General features: G+C 39.7%; 1 protein-coding gene across 5 annotated transcripts in view; it reads left to right on the top strand.

Annotated features, from left to right (window-relative positions):
• Positions 1–17,981, top strand: part of TENM4 (teneurin transmembrane protein 4) — a 741,938-nt gene that overhangs the window by 517,924 nt on the left and 206,033 nt on the right. For all 5 annotated transcript variants that reach the window (XM_066572311.1, XM_066572312.1, XM_066572314.1 and 2 more), the window contains 2 exons: positions 10,955–11,207; positions 16,078–16,176. In XM_066572311.1, coding sequence (XP_066428408.1) covers positions 10,955–11,207; positions 16,078–16,176 — 352 coding nt within the window. The remainder of the gene's footprint in view (positions 1–10,954; positions 11,208–16,077; positions 16,177–17,981) is intronic.

Below are 17,981 nucleotides of genomic sequence, written 5' to 3'. Positions count from 1 at the left end.
TTTATTTTGACATTTTTCCTAGGAAGCTCTCCTAAACTGCTTCAAAGAATGTCAAGAGCACTTACAGGAAGTAATGAAAAGAACCTTACAAAACTCATCTTTCATGATAATCTGCGCTTAAAGCCGCGCGCTTCGTGCCAAAGCGTTATCGGAGTGCGCTGTCACTCTCCTGAACTGCCACATGCTAAGGGAACCTGCAGCTAATACCAGGCTTCAGACAGTGCTAGGACTCTCTGTTTCCAAAGAACATTGCTAAACAACCTAAGCACCTGGCTCTGGGATCTGCACTAATATCACTGATTTGGGGCTTGATTTTCAAATTATCCTGGTAAACTTTTTAAGGCCACAGTTATCACTGAGTGGCAGAAATGGGAGCTCGTACCTTACTTCTGTTAGAGCACCTGAAAATCTTTCTCTCTTTGCATATGTAGAGATACCAGTAATAAACCAGTGACAGTTTCACACATGGACAGTTTGTAGGCTTGTGTCGGTGAAGAATGACTTGCAGAAATAGATCTGCCTTTCTCAAACCGCTTATGCCTTGTGCACAGGAGAATAACTGCTGAATAGCCGGGTACCCTGGCTTTTCTCTGTTTCCCCTGCACTGAAAAAAAAACACAAAAAGCACTAGGATTATAAATAACAATTTTTATTATAAATAATAATTCCTTTTTTGCAGAAAAGCTAAGGCAGTCTTTTTGTTCTACCAGAGTCTTTTTCATTTTAAATTAGCCTATTTTCCAAGATGGAAGTTGAAGGGCAGCAGTCATCACTGCCAGTAAAGGCAATAGCTCATGGAAGGGAAACAAAAGTTAAGAGGAGGAATTAAGAAAAGATCAAAATCTTTTTACTATAACATGTTTTTTCTATCTCTGTAGCACAGTATATGTTTTTCTCACTGTATCAAGGCAGAGAGATACACAAAGGTACATCCAGAATATTAGGGTGAAAAATTAACATCACAACATGTATAAATGTCTTTATGATCTATTAATATTTAGGTGCAGTGTATTTATAGTTTTGTTTATGTAATTTAAGCACTACAGGTTTGCAACATGAAGTGTAGAAGTAAAAAAAAAAAAAGAAAGTGATAAATGAGACTCATCATGAATATTTCCTCTCAGACATGTGTTGTCAAAGGGTCTGTATCAATTAGTACAGAGATTTTTTTTGGGTGGAAGCATTATGAATAGTTAGAAAACCATACATGCTGGATAAGCTACACTGCCATTCCATCATGGTGCTCTTGTGAACATAGTGCAGCATTGCTGAGGGGTGTCTTGACAGATTCATAGTTTTGATTTTCTTTTAGTGGCCTCTTCAAGTGTTAATAAAAATATAAAAGTTTTATGTCTGTTTCAGAATTACTTGGAGTGCAGCCGTCTGCTATAGCGCTTCCAAGAATGCCAAATAGAACCTGAAGGGAAAGGTCATGGAGCCCAGCTCTCACAAATCAGATTCCTGTGCCAAAGGGAATAAGGTTTCCCACCTGTGCAGAGAGATTTTACTCATCTGCACCCATGGTTTTCACTAAAGGAAGTCAGTCAGCTTTGTGTATGTGGTGGATGGGGCGGGTAGGTAGTAATCCCTGTGACAGACATCATGTCAGTCACAGCTGTCAGATGGAGTCGTCACCAGTTTATGTTGTGCTTTGGAGGTGTTTAAAAGAATTTTCTTTGTGAAACCTTTAAAGGCGGGAAAAAAATTAAAAGGAGGATAGGGGCAAGGAGTGGGTAACAAAGGAAAAACTGGAGAACTGGTTATGTATTGTGCAGTGCCTCTGTTTGGTAGCGCCTGGGGGCAGCATGCAAAGAAGTTGATCCAAAGTCATGAAAAAGAAATCTCTGTTTGCCAGCAAAGACTTGAATTAGTTTATTTCAGTTGCTGCTAACATGAAATCTCCCCATTTCTTTCTCAAGACTGAATAATTAAAATCATTAGTGCTTGTTAGCATTGTGCTGGACCACATCACGTTGCATTCCATAAGCACTTTGCTGTGAAATAATGGAATTTTGTGTTTCCACAGACTTGTTCATTTACAAGCCTGGGTGACATATAAATGAAAAAGAAAGAACAAAACCCTACCTCAGGTGATTGTGCCATGCAACTCCCTGGTGGCTGTGGGATTTACATGCCATTTGAGGTGAAAATCCAGACCCAGAGCTTGCAAGTTAACATTAAATACAGCAAATTAAAAAAAAATAAATTGCAGGATATTAATCTTTCACCCTGACCACTATGAGCACATACCTGATCCTGACACATGGTCAAACTGCATGAAACTTGTGTGCTTCATATTTGCAAGAGGATGGGCTCTGGATTGTCATGGCTAACAACACTGTAAAAAATACATAAACCAGACTATTTCCTCAGCTGCTATTAATAGTTAGCTTTGCTGGTGGAGCTGGGGACCTGTCAGTCCTGTCTGTTTGTGCACAGCTAAGTCACAACAGTGTTGCAATTTAGATAAGATTTTTGAAGGGCGTAAGCAAAATAGAGACTCTTTGTTCATTTTATTTTTATGGAGAAACAGACAAAGATCAGGTCTATATTTCAATTTTTCTAATATAGGTATAGGAAAAAACAAAAAGCCAGCAATATCTGAAAGCTTTGCTGGCAAAATCCTGAGTTTATTTGCTATAACAGCAGCCAGAGGCACCTTTTGGTGATGTACTTCTGTTTCAGGAACCGCTTTACACAAACAATTCAGAGATTTGCTTGTGTAACTGTAAAGGTAATCATGTCTGGTTTGGACAAGGGTGAACTGGGTGGTTATGTTTCATATAAATGTATAAATATTTGTCTCCATATGTTACAGTATGAAAGGATCATGAAACAGACACAGGAGAGAGTGTATGGATAGAAACGAGCAAATCTCTCTCTGTATCAAAGAGTTCCTTGGGGCCTCAAGTCAATAAACTGCAGACATCAGAGAAATGCACTACATTTCTTTCAAGAACAGTCTTAGGTGTAATAACAGTTGTGTTCTTAAATGTGCAGTGGAGGGGGCAGCAAAACAGAACTTTTTCCATTTCCCCAGGCCTGAGGGATGGCACCCAGCTGCTTTTGCCAAGTCTGTGCAGGTTGGACACTTTGGACAGGAGACTAGCAATGATCTAAGTGGCATAGTTGGCTAAACTACAGCTACTGGGATATCATGGGTGACTACAAATGAGAAAAGAGAAAGCTGCAGGATCCCAATTCTTCAGGAGCTGGGTTTTGAAGTTTTAGACACACAGGTTTAGGAACATTCAACGAGCCTAATTTGTAGCAACTTGAAATCAGAGCACGGATGCACCATCCTTAGCTCCAGGCCAGTGGATTTTCTTGCCTGACATTATGGTGCTGTACCCTGCTAAGATGCAGTGCAGGTGGGTTATCTTCAGTCATTTAGCTGAAGGGAGCTTACAGGAGCCATCAATGCTGTCAGAATGGCACAGCAAACTCATTTGAGCATCCTTGTGAAAATTAGGAGAGTAGCAGTTATGGGTTTCCAAACATGAGAACCCAGACCTCAGGGGCTGAGAACACAGTGTGGTTTGCTGCAGCATCTCACCTGACTGGTGTGGCTCACAGTCAGCTTTTATGTTTGGGGCATTTCTGAGAGGCAAGGAGCTCTAATGAAGCATTGTTTATTTGTTTGTTTATATGCTTAGACCAGAAAGGCCAGCAGTTCAAGAGCTTGAGACTTCAAAGGCTACTCTCGCCTCCAGTGTGTGGTGTCAGGGTAGTTAAAGATGTTTCTTTTCAGTAAGTCCAGCAGAAAATTCAGCCTCCAGGGCTGCAGGAAAATTTGCTTAGCTGGGCACAGTAGAAGCTACTTTCCTGTGCTTCCCATAAATTATTTCTCAAGTTAAATATGTTATTTGAATTTGCACTCTGCCAGATACTGTGGGTTTTTTTCACTTTCCTTTGTGCTAAAGACAATGATTCTTCATAAACTGTCAGAGGCTAAACAGTAATAGTCTGCCTTGATTTTATTAGATTGTGACTCCCTTTTATTGAGTAATGAACATCATGAGTTAAAAGTCTGCATATCATCCTTTGATGGTGACCTGAACCTTTTTAAAACCATTACTTGTAGGGCATTCACTCTAGTCAGATGCATGCTGATGAAAAAACAGCCACCCAGAGCTCCTGCTGACTATGTACAGGCAAAGCTTGACAGCCCAGCATCAAACAAAAAATTGATTTCAAACCCAGAAGTCAATATCTTGCTTTTGCAAAGGCACTTTGGCACTTGAGAGGAAAGTTTGCATGTAATGTACACATTTGATGAACAAAATGCAGAGGAGATGGCTTGTTTGGACTTGATTTGGTGCACCCATGATTTTCTATAAACAGTAAACCAATGAAGTGTTGATCTGTGCAGCTGGAGGGGAGCTTCAACTCAACTACTGTTTAGATTGTGATAGTTACAGAGTCTTTCCGCACTGGTCCTGATATGTGTAGCTTTACTAGCAATATCTAGAATAGCTCTGGCCAGTGTCTGGAGACATTCACAGGGACAGTGAGTAGTGTCATGAAAATACATTGCAGGTTTTATATTCTGCAGCTTTTTTTGGTGCTCAGTCTTTATAGCACATGCTATTGCAGATTCAATGTCCAAGTTGCACATTTAGAGGGATGCTCAAAACTATTTACATCTACATAGCTGATGTTCCTCTAGTAAGTAGTTTCCAATGTTTGTGGATTTCTCTGAATAGAAGACTGCACCAAAGTTGTATGGGAAAACTCTTCTTTAGGCTTTAGTCATCCACAGTCAGTTGCATGTTTATGCACGTAGCATCATAAAGTAAGGGTGAGATACAAGGTTGTGAAGATTGCAACACAAGGAATTCAGCTGAAAAAAGACTCTGAGCCAGAATACTCTCTAGAACCAGGACACAGACACTGATGTTTCTAACTGCATCATGAGGACTATGCTCTTCTCTAAGTGAGAGCCCTTAATGGAACAGCAGCCCCCTGTTATTCTGTTAAGTAAAATAAAACAGAGGAAAAAAGATAAGGTTAGCTGTCCTGTTGTTGTTTTGTTACGTAATGTAGGTTATACATCAGCACTTTGCTCTCCTTTTATGTTTCAGTGTCATTTTGAAAACTGGGGACACAAGATGTTGCTACAGAAAAAGATGTGTTTCTCAGTCTGTTGAAAACACTCCACTTGATAGTAGGAGAAGCTAGTCTTAAGTGAAATTCAGTGGTTGTGTGTATAAAGGAGAGATACAGTCACTCAAGTTGTAACACTGATTCTAGTTTTTAAGTGTTAGTGAGGGAAAACACTTCTGCATACACTTCATCTCTGCTCAGATAAGTCATCTGACTCCACCATTCACTCCATTTCTTTTCATCCACCCTTCGGTGGCTTCCTCACTGGACTGTCCCATGGAGACAGACACTGTTGTCAGACATTGCTTGAAGGAGGAAATTCTCCTCTAGGTTGCAGAATGTCAGTGCCAGCCATGAGGTGGACCAGCTTGGTACAAAAGAGGTACCTTTGCACACTGCTTCAGCTCAGTCTGGATGTTACACTTTCAGCTGGATTGTCTGCAGATAGAAGAAAAACTGGGTCTGCAATTTGTCCTGGCTGTAATCAAAAGCCACTAAGGTACCCTCCAAGCAGGCAGTTCCTCCCACTTTGATTTTCCTCCTAATATTTTTCCATTATCAGCCAAATTGGGGGTTAAATATCCTGCTCCCTTTTCATTTTGCAGACACCATCATTGGCTTGGCATGTGTCTGATAGGGAACCCATTTCTGGCAAGCAGTCTTGCTTCTAGTAGCAAACTTCCTGTGTCCCCTACAAAGGTGGTGGAAAAGACCCAGGTTAGTTTTTCCTAGTCCGCCTGACCTTAAGTGCCTCATCAGATTCATGAGAGAAGCACCCCAGCTCCCATACCCAGTGACACCCAACAGGACAGGGAGCCCTGAGAAGGTGATTTCAGCTGGCTGGTGCAAGTGCCATGAGTGTACATCTGCTGCAGATTGAAGTGGGTCCTGTAGCTGAAGCATGGCTCTTTGCTGTTCTGTCAATTGAATGCAGAGTACATTGTTTTTAAAAAAAAGAAATTGTTTATTGTTTCCTCTGGAAGGGCTGGCAGGATGGGGGCTGGGGGTGTTTCTCCTTGTGAGTGGGCACAAGCACGATTGTCCAAAATCACACTAGCAAGTTCATCATCACAGCTACTGTGGAGCTCAAGTTCAAGGGAGCACAGAGTGATTCATTCCACCTGGCAATATATATACAGTGAGTAAAGAGAAATATTTCCTGTACCTAATCCAGACACCAGTTAGGCATCAGTCTGTCTGAATGTGAGCAGACGTACAAATGACAAATGTGTGGAGGAACAGAATAAGCTGGGAAAAAAATGAGACTATATTTTTCACTCAGAGGTTAGCACATTTGCTCTGAATACAATCCCAAAACCTAATGAATCAGAAAGTGTAATTGTTACATAGACTAATTTCAAAACAGTACTACTCATTAAAGATTAAGGGAGAGAAAAGGAACATGAGGTTCAGACCTTTTATTGAAATTTTTTCATACTAGGTCCTCATTGGTAATTTTTTATGGTTTACATTTATTCAGCTCTTCATTCACAGCCTTCTGTCAAGGCTCTCTAATACATATCAAGTACAAACTTCATTAAATGTATTATCTTTCAGCTCTGCTTTATCTGTGATTACCAAGCCAGTGTTTGTCAATGGCATTTTAATGTTAGGAAACAAGTTTAAAAAACCCACAAAAAACATAACATAAAAGCAGCTTGATTTCTATCTGTTTTTTGCATTCGTTTCCTTGCATTTGAATACAGACATGTTTGATAGTTTAGCTAACTATTAGAGAAAATGAGGGTTATGGGGAGCTCTTTAAGTTCTGGCTATTTAGACTTCCAGAGCTGCCAGGCTGTCTTCTAGAAATGAACTTTATCTCTGGGATGCTCTTTCATTGGCACCTGGTGTCTGAGACTGGGACTGGTGTCTAAGACTCCTTTGCTATTGACAGGTCTCTTCTGTTCTCCCTTCAAGGCACAAAACAAACTGTTTAGCTTGACTCTGAGACTATTAGAAATTTGGATGGGTGGGGGAGAGGTGCTTTACAAAGTGTTTGTTTTATTCCTTGGTGTTCTGTTAGCTCAGCTGATCCCTCTGAGTAGCTCATGTCAAGTTTTTCATTCTGACAAGAGTAGAGAGAGAATGATTAAGTCTGTGTCTTTTTAGAAACCAAAGAGGAAAATTGCAAGAAGAAAAACACTGAAAATTCTCTCTTTTGGAGTAAACAAAGATAACATACAGATAGTCACATTTAGCTATCTCATACTTGGTTAAGAAAGGTCTTGGGGAATCTTGTTCAATTTATGCACTGGCCACAGTGTCCTGCTCCATTATAATGTCTTCTGAATTCCTGTGCTGATGTTGTCCCAGTAAAGGCTTGCTGGTAGATGTAGAGAGATGTAGCAGACTTCCTTTGTATCCCACCTACGTGGTGGGATCTGTAAAAATTCAATTCTGTAAAAACTCAATTCTGTGTAGTAAACAGTGGATGATCCGAGCATCTTCCCACTGTGTAAGATCTACGCTCGGTCATGATGTAAGAGAGCCATTGCAGCCAGCATTAAGTTCTCCTTCCTGGGGAGAAATACAGTCACACAGTTTGTATCACTCAAACATTGTGGGTCTAGTTAATACTCATAGAATCATAAGTTTGGGTTGCATGGAACCTTAAAGTTCCAACCTTCTGCCATGGGCAGGGACACCTTTTATTAAACTGGGTTGCTGGAAGACTCATCCAACCTGTTCTTGAACACTTCCAGCAGTGGGGCATCTGTAGCTTCTCTCAAAAGCATACTCACAAAAGGGGACAGTTGAAATTTTAGGAAATCAAGAAAGATTTTTTTTCCTTTTGCTTAGCTTTCATGATCTGTTACAAATCCCATAGGAGCTGTGGTCACAGCAGAGGGTAAGAACCTAAACAAGTTTTTTTGCATCAAGGAAATTCTTCACAGTTGCAGTAATTTTCAGTAGGATAACTTCCTGGCTTGTGCTTTTGTCTGTACCTTATTTCTGATGTTCCTTTATTTGGAAGAAGACAATAAAAAAAAAAAAGGATTGTAAGGCAAGGAAAATAATTACTAATTCTAGTCAAGGTCTATTAAATTCCATAGTGCTTAGACATGACATAAGTGTTCAGAATTTGTATATGAGTGAAATAAAAAACATTCTGGAAGGAAAAGCTATCTAAATGTCAGAAAAAACAAAATGCAAGCTATAAAATCCTGTGAAAAATCTCATAGACCAGAGTGAGATAGATATGCTGTCTTTACTTAGCAAAGAAATCATGGAGGATATGAAAATAGAGAATGAAAATAACACATTTTTACTTGATTCAAAAGCATTATCCATAATAGCATCTGCAATGTGTCTGTAATAATATGGTGTAAATTGAAATTTACATAACAGATTGTTGAAAACAGTCTCTGACTCACAATGTGAAAATGGTGTGCCTCCTGAAGGAAAAGTCAACCAGTAGCAGGAGAACTTTGCAGAAGGCCTATTTCTTGTTTCAAGATCCACCCATTTAGCCCCTTTGGAGATTGCATAGTATTCATCTCAGACAGGAGCTATGCTGAAAACTTAAATAAGCTGGTCTTGGAAACCTCTGGTATGTTTCTTCTGAATAGACAAGTCATTTTCTCTGGGCTGAATTAAGTTCTTATTAATGGTGATAGATTGACAGCCCTAAAAGTTGGAAACCATCTATTTGTTGGATACCCTCTATCTCCCTCAGCTGCCTTTAATACTCTCTTCCTATCTTGATTCCTGTCTGTTGAGTAGGAAAACAGTCATTAATTTTACTAAACCAGGAGTAGAATTCCTTCACTGTTGTTTCTATTGTCTCAATGGTCAGGACTTCAACTAAGCAAGAGTCCCCAGTAATATCCAGTCCAAAAATGCTTGGACACTTTGATTCACATGGTGCTGCAGAGCTGAGATCAAACCTGGTTTAGTTCTGATACTTGTCTATAAGGTCTGTGCTCATTGCTCTTCCCTTTCATTTGCTGGCTGATGTGCAAGTCAGAGGCCAGTATTATTGGCATTATAGGGCTTTTTAAAGTTTGTTTGAGCTTGCCAAGTCAGATTTTTTAATAGTTCCCCGAATTCCTGTGAAAAGTCTGTCTGTCCAAATGTAGATGACAAGTATAGACCTCTGTTTGAACTTGTTTTCTGTGTTACTGACATAAAATAGAGAGACCAGTACGTGTGTGACTTTTCTGGGTATTTAGGGTAAAATTGGGATTTTTTTTAAGATTGGGACCCTAAAACCACTCAGTTCTCCCTATGGCATATATACTCCTATTTGTGTGTCTGACCTGACAAAGCCAGAGGTAAATATATGTCCAGTCAGAATAATGGCACCCCTGTAATTAACACGTATTTTTTTGCTAGACCACTTCCAATACCATAAGATTCTGGTGTAACCTGCCATAGTTAATGATGAGGCAGTGGGAGTCAATGAAGGGTGAGGAGGGGCAGGATTGCTCTCTCACACATCTCCCTGTTTTATCTAATGTGTTTAACTATCTGAGAAGCTGCAGAGACACTGTGAATGCTTCTTCTGTTCCTCTCCTAAATCCAAGTCCTAATCCAAATTTCAAAAGTACCATTACATGTCTGATACCATTTGTTGTAATTTATAACTACATATGGTTTTTTCAGTTCTGAGGTCTCTAATTAGTGAATAAATGGGGATTAATTTCTCATTATGTAGAAGTCTGGTAAGTATTAGACTGATAGGATAGACACTCTTTTCAGATAAGGCATCACTAAAGTGTTGTGTACTACGGAATCACAGAATGGGTGATGCTGGAAGGGACCACAGCAGGTCATCTGGTCCAAACTTCCTGCTCCAGCAGGGTCATCCCAGAGCACATTGCACACAATTGGATCCAGACAGTTCTCAGATATCTCCAGTGAGGGAGACTCCTCCACCTCTCTGGGCAGTCTGTTCCAGTGAACAGTATTAATGACTTTTGAGCATGAACCCTCTCAAAGTAGAGAGAGATATGTGTCCTGTTTCTCATATGCGGTGTGCTATACTGTCAATCTCCCTCCAGTTCCATCAAATACTTTAGTTTTCTTCATTTCCAAAAACCAATGAAAAAAAATGCTTTATGGTTAGCTAAAAAAAGTAAAAATAGAGATATGATCAGCACTTGCTTCATCTTTCCTGGGTGTTTATCTTCCTCAGTCTGCATCCCTCAGTCTCTTGGCTAAGAAATACTCTGAGTTTTACTCAAAGTAGCCATACAACTGATCTTTAACATCTTCATTTTTTGTTGTTTCATTTTCCTGACACCTCAGATTTTATGCCACATGCATTTTTTACTCAGTTTGAGTACATTTCTAACAGTACAAACCACTGGATTTTGTTAAATTGTATAACCCTGACATGCTTTTATGGCTTTCACCAAACCCAATCTGTGATTAAATGTATTCTTTGTCTTCTTCTTGACTTAACTATTGAAAGTTCTCAGGCAAAACGGGCAGAACAAACTTCTCTGGGAGCTGTATATCCATCATAAACTGGCTCTAACGTGTTATCTATCCAGACTGGTTGTATTTTTCATGCTTTATCACAAATCAGTGCCACAGATAGATTGCAGTTTGCAACCTGCAGTTGTTCATCGGAGTTAACTTGGCTGTCAGGACACCCTTTCTGCAGTGCTTTAAACTTTCATAACTTTTGTGCATGAGACTGAACTATTTTTCTAGCTGGCTCAGGGATCAGTGCTGTGGTATTAGAACATGTGAAACAAGGCTGTGTTACCCTTTTGATTTTCATTTAGGATGTGTGACACCCCAGCCTTCATACTTTTTAGAAGTGTCTGCACATAGATTAACCCAGTATGGAACTACTCAAATCATGAACCTTAAAAGTATTTTACTTATGTTTTAGATCATCCTCCAAATATTCAAAATCATTCAAGACTTCGAACTCCACCTCCTCCAATATCACATGCTCACACTCCAAATCAGCATCACGCAGCCTCCATCAATTCCCTGAACAGAGGGAACTTCACTCCACGCAGCAACCCTAGCCCAGCTCCTACGGACCACTCTCTCTCTGGAGAACAACCAGCCACTACTCAAGAGCCAGCCCATGCTCAGGACAACTGGTTACTCAACAGTAACATCCCACTGGAGACAAGGTAGGTCACTTTCTTTAGCACTTACAATGTTCCGACTCTGTGTGCTCAGGATGTTATGGACAATACACACATCTGCATAGCCACCTAGTTTGTGAACTGGTGTCTGACTTATGCATTTTGCATTGTATTTATTATTCCTTGTGTCTTTTTATTTGGACTAGGAGAAGAGGAAATTGCTCTTCTTTCATAAACTGAAAATGTTGTCTTTAACAGCTGTTTATAAGGTTATTTTCCTCATGTATAATTGGAATCAGGATCATAGATTAAAATGTTCTTGGTTTTCTTTCTTTTATTTTCCTTTAATGTCTTTTCTTCCTATGTAGTAGGATAAATCAATATCCTATTTAAAAAACTGAAATCAGTCAGTATATTGAAAAGATTTAGCCTTATAGCTGTGCCTCATCAAGCAGTTCTTTCATAGTACGTAATTCGGGAAAGTTTGATCTTGTATCACCTAATGAAGAGAGGTCAGCTGCTGCCCTTTTCAACATTGCTCCAAAAGCATGAAACACTGGATAGCCCAGCATCAGCCATCTAATGGTGTTTCCATTTAGCTCTCAAATTCTTTTCCACCTATGCAACAGCTGAAGGATGTAACAAGGATGTACCAAGTTCTTGTAGCACATAGCTTTGTTCAGGTTCTGTGTAGGTTCTGGAAAAGAGAACTCTCACACTCCCTCAGCCTCAGTCCTCCTATCTGATGGTGAGTGCATCTACTTGCAGTCCCAGGTGCTTTCTCCAGAGGTTTTGCTTCACTATTTCCTTTGCTCCCGAGCAGCCACTGGGGATGCTGGAGTCATTAGCTCCCATACATGGTGTCTGTTTTAGTCTGCAAAGGAGTCTTCCAAGCCTAAAACATGGTGCACTGTCTTTGTCTAACCTTCTCAAACCAAAAAGATTTTAGACAGCAAAAATCATACAATGAGTGAAAACTGAGACAGGGCCCAAATTTTTAACATCACTGCCTGCAGGAATCTCATTGAGAGGCAGCAATAGTTGTAGCTGTATCATGGGACAAGTTGTACCCAGTTTTGCAAACTTCTGCTAAGAGAATGTTTTTTTAAAAATGAGCACATCTGTCAGTCTTTCTGAGAATGAGCTATATCTGCTGGCCTTCTGAAACTTCCAAAACAACCTGAATATCACATTTTGTGGCATTTAAAGATAATTAATTTCTCTGTGACTCCTTGATTAAAAAGACTCAACTAAGAACCTGGATCCAAAAGATTAAGACAAAATTATAAGCAAATAATGCAGTTGTGATTTGGCAACAGTTTTAGTAATTATATTGTGTTAGTAATTCTCAAGCACAAATACCAAAGCATTGAGTTTCATGTGATAATTCTTATTAAAATTACATTAAAAAATACTTAGGCCCTACTCCTGCAGCTTTTTTTGTGATAATCCTCTATAATTCTGAAGGAAGTCCTGTACCTTTTCCTAGCCAGGTGGTGAATTCTTTATAGAAGAGATAATACACTGTTTTAGTAGTGCAAAATCTTAAAGGCTGTCCTCATTTATTCTCTGAGAAATCATTGTGGATGAAAATTTTTCAAGATCTGAAGCAGACTGCTCTTGTTGCAGGTTGGTCATGTTATTGCTGTTAATCAGACTGGCAGTTGGAGGTCTACCTGCACAAAGAGCTCTTCCTGCATCACTTGATGATTTCACTCTAGCATCACACATCAGTCACATTTGTACTTGGTCCTCAGTCTAATCATTTTATTAATTTGGTAAAAAACAGATCATTTCAAGACTGATGGTGAGGCTTTTGACACACTGGTTGAAATGGAGTAATTTCACCCAGTGTTTCTTTTTGACAACAAGCATGTTGGAAAATATGCAATTTTGTGCCAACAGCAAATGAGCACTACTCACTGTTCCTTCACTTACACAACATTAGGAAAATAAAATGTGTTATAGCAGTGTCATAAAGAGAGTAGGCTGAACTGCATAGATGATCAGTGTATCTGGATTAACTTCCACTCTGACAGTCAGCTCTTCTGGCATGCAGAGGTCTTCCATTTCCTTCAGTGGGAATTGTGTAGACATAAAAGACCAGGCTTCAGAGCTTTTTAGCAAACTTGGATGCCCAATTCAGCCTCTTCCATGAGACTGATCTTCCCCATCTTCTCCACTGCAAAGATTTTTAGAGCCAAATAAAAAGACCATCACCTATGAGAATAAAATGTCCAATATGTAGAAATATAAATCCTGGCCAAGAGACATTAATCCAAGAATAAAGATTTTTGAAGTTAGGAGATTATGGTAATCTCATGTCAAAAATGGAATTCTATTTCCATTGGGTTTTTTTAATCCCATATTAGTCAACAGAGAGAGAACACAAGAAGAAAAAAGCTGCATCTTTTAAACTAGCGTTGTCACAGGCTGTGGAATGTGCCTGCAGTTACAGAATTTAACCAGTTTAAAGTGGCTTGATTTTGACTGCCATGGACTCCAGGCAGTTTTCAGAACTGGGAATTCAGACTGGTTTGTCACTGCCTGGAAATTTCTAAATTGTAATGCAAGGGCAAACAGAGATGTGCAGCACAAATATAGAACTGACAGGATAAGCATATCTGAGAATTTTGTATGTTGCAAGAGGAAGAGCCCCCCCTCTTCTCTCACTCCTTTTCATTAGTTTCCCTTTACTCCCTTTTCTCTGTTTCTCCTTTCTCCTTTTTCTTTTCCTGTCTGCTCCCTTTTTTGTTGCTTTAAAAGCCATGTATTATCAGGGTTGTGATGAGAAGATCTTTGCTCAGCAGTCACTCCTGACAGGTAAGTTCCCCCCATATTTATTCCTCAGTCTTCTTCCTTCTGTGGCCTCCTTTCTGTTCCTTTAAATGAGACCTTGTGGGAGCAAACAAATGCCAACTAGATGGACGTTTAGTTGACAAATCAACAGTTTTCAGGAGACTTCCATTTCCAGGAAATTTCATGTGGTAATCATGTAAGGTCAGATTTCTCCCACCACTACTGCTAATGAGAAAGGAGAGTTTTTTGTAACTAGCCAGCGATTTACAGGTAATCTCCAAGGGATCAGGCTCCGTGAGCCTTCCATGAGGAAGACAGTCATGCATCAGTCCCTGAGGTGACCCAGCGACCTGTCTGTTACAAATGCATACATTATGAGATTGTGTAACCCTCCCCTCCTCTGTTCTATTGACAATCCACAACTGAAATTCATGGAACCAATTTGACATGGATTTTAACTAATGATGAACTTTTATTGATTGGTGTGTTGCTAGGTGCCTTGCCTCTTACCCATTAAATGCTCAGTGCATGCGCATATGCTGCTTCTTTTTGCATTGAACTCAACATCCAGTCTTTCCTGCATTCCCAGGGAATGTAAGGAAGCCGCAAACACTTGGGGATGGATTGATGTCTCAAGTGCTATGGCACACAGCTCATGCATGTTGATCCACTTTACTCCACAGCTATGAATAGGAGTTACTTCACTTTTATTCAGATCAGGAGTAGATCTGTTCTGTCGAAGCAGCCCAAAGGTCTCCAAAAGCAGGGAGTTGAGCTAAACAAGTGCTGGCATTAGCAGCAGGAAGATGAGGCAGTAGAAATGAAAATTAGGTTTGAGAACATTTTAGAAGAAACAGTATCAAGGTTTGTATAATGTGACAGGGCTGGTTTCTCTTGGTTTAGCATGTTACCTGAATCCAGTTTTTTTGACAGGAATTCTTGTTTGAGTTCATGTTACTTACATGCTCTAGGCTCTTAATCCTGCATAAGTGATAAAATGTCACAATGCTGTTATATTTTTTTACTAGTTTTTGCCAGGGGATTTATTCACATTCATGCTTAGATTCAGTTTTGATGCTGAAAACAGACATCGGCAAAATCAGGACTGTATTTTGTTTTAAAAAAAAAAGGGAAGAATGTTCTTTTGCCAGGTCTTGACAAACAAGCCAAACGTGAGAAAGACACAGTTTGTTCCCAGCTGTGCCTCTGAGTTAATTCTTTATGTTCCTGCTATTCTCCTCAAAAAGTACAAAACAGTTTAGCATTTGTAGGTCAAAATGTGACTTATAAAAGACCATGCTGGGAGGACGAATACTGCAAATTATTGCTGCTGTGTGCAGTGTCAGTCCCAAGCATTTGCATGTGCAGGCCCTAAGTATCTTGCTTATTGCCTGTATTTTCCAGATTATAGCCAATACTCTGATGTTGAAATTTGGGTTACAGCTTAACCTGTTTCTGGCTTATATCTGCTTATCACCAAGAGACTTTCATTTGGAATACTCATATTGAGCAAAAGTCACATTTTGAAAATTTACATTTTACTCTATTTAGTGAGTTATTATTCAACAAGGGAAATAAATTAATCAAATTGGAAACTAAAAAGTCCTCAAATCCAAAAATGAAACTAAAGCAAAGGAGTGGCAGATTTTTGCTGGAAATCCATAAGAAAGTTAGATGCAAGAGTGCTACCAAGGTACTGGCCACAGTGGGATTGAGATACTGTGCTGTCCCTTTTCAGAGTTAGAGTAACACAGGTGCAGGAGTATAACCAGATTACAGCTGGGCTGGATTGAAATCTGGTCCTTTGGATCCAGGAGTTTGGAAGGTTTCATGTGTCCGTGGCAATAAATAATGTGCATTGAACAAAGACATCCACTTTTTTGATACATGCACATGGGCGTGTGTGCTTGTGTATATGCATATATATAGTGTATATATAAAGAAATGAACATTTTAAAAAGCTATATATGTATATGTGTAGCATCTTATACATATAAATATATGGTCCATCATTCTAATTCCATGCACAACTGCACTATAACCATTGTGGTTTATAAGATCACACTTCATATATGCATGACTCACTGGCTTCATTCATGTTTCCATATGTATGTAGAAACATAGCAAAGCAGACATTCCTAGAGACATTGCAGGACAACCTCATTGAGATGGACATTCTCACCTCCTCCCGACATGACGGTGCTTACAATGATGGGTATGTGACACTTACGTGGTCTTCCTGTTTACTGTACAGTCATTATGATCTTTGCATGAAAGCATTTGGTCACACCAGTGATGTTTAAGGGCAACACCATTGCTGACCTCTTCCGATATGACTTTAAAAAATGAATTTCTGGGGCTTAGAGCATTGTGTCCTGTACATATTAATGGAAAACTCATTAATATGCTAGTGAGCCCCTGCATGCCATTTGCTTTTTATCCCCTTATTGTTTTGAAAGTCATTTGATTTGTAAGAAGTACCTACAGCAATTTCAACTCCCATATTAATCAAAATTAATTGAATTTTCATAAAAATCTGAAACCTTTATTGTGCTGACAGCCTGGTACTTCACTGTTTAACTGATGTCTTCCGCATACATTATCTGACAAGTGTCTGCTAGTGGTGTATGTCAGCCAAGCCTTGGACTTTGACTTTAACATTCTGGCACCTTTATGCGAATTTTGATCACATAACTTTTATTTTATAATGGACTTTTAACTTGATAGTTGGTGCCAAAACTGTTGAATCTTGTGTTGGCATAATTTGGTAGCCATCATTCACACAAGAGCTTATTGGAGTACCTGAGCACTGCAGGTGCCTCTTTGCTCAGAACAGATACATCCCTATCTAAAGAAATACTTTTCAAAAAGGGGATAGTATCTGACTTATTGTATTTTTTTTCTTTTTTTTTTTGAAAAGCATTAGTAGAAATAAAAAATAAAGAATCTTTCTCTAATGCTCAGCAGTCATGCTTAGAGTACCAGTAGAACCATGGCTGTATTATTACAGACACCTATTTTGGATAGTTATGTTACATTTTCCTGCATGAATTGGTGGCTTTTCTGCACTATGATGTTTCTGCATGTGATGTTTCCCCCATCACTGCACAAGTAACTTCATGGGGAAAATAGAGTCACTTCTTCATCTGGTATTAGCCACTGACTGACTCCCACGAATCCATGCTGATTGCATTTACTCTGGCTGCAAATCTGGCCCCATAAGCCGTGGCAGAATGTGCAAAGGGCACTGGGGCTGTTTCTCAGTCCTCATAAGCTGCATTTTTGTTTTACAGAAGCATGGTGGTAGATTAGTCCACTCCATTTCCCTGGTTTCATTCCCAGAATCTGAATGCCTTTTACAGCATGATGTCCCACCTAAATCAGGTTTTTCATTTAGTATTCCCATGGACAGAAGTTCCATTGGGACATTTCATTTCAGAAACTCATGGGCTTCAGTGTGTTCTTTTCATGCTGACTTCCATGAGTGTCACCCAAGGTGCTCATGGGCTGGCTCTCAGGCTGCGTTTGTCATAATGGGCAAATATGGTGCCTCCCAATGTGTCACTGGACAGGAAATGCTGTTGCCTTTGACAGTAATTCACACTTTTATTTTAAAAGTAGCCTTCAATCCAAGGTGCACTGGACTGCTTTGTGGAAGCAGGTGCTTCTCCCCACTGGCAACACACAGCACTTTGTTGCTTTTAGCCACACCATTGTCTGACACTTAAATTTGCTGAATGGGGACAGTGTGAATATTCCCCTCTGTGACAATTTGGGTGCTATGTAATGGCTTAAGCTCCTTTTCCCCATCTCCATTCACCAATGCCACACAAAAAACGCTCTCATGCAGTGATCAATAAATTGATAAACGCCCTCCCTTCTTTAATCTGACCTCCGCTCCTCCTCAGCCTCCATAGGGCATTTCTGCGGGAGTGCGAGCAGGCTCCCAGTTCTGCCCGTACCACCAGTCTGTCGTAGCTGTGCTTGGGGTTTTCATCTCACTCTAACGCCAGCTCTTCC

Source organism: Molothrus aeneus, chromosome 2 (genome assembly GCF_037042795.1).
Source record: "Molothrus aeneus isolate 106 chromosome 2, BPBGC_Maene_1.0, whole genome shotgun sequence".
NCBI classification, from domain to species: domain Eukaryota; kingdom Metazoa; phylum Chordata; class Aves; order Passeriformes; family Icteridae; genus Molothrus; species Molothrus aeneus.
The sequence above is the reverse complement of the archived record's forward strand: the minus strand, read 5'-3'. Positions and strand labels throughout refer to the sequence as shown.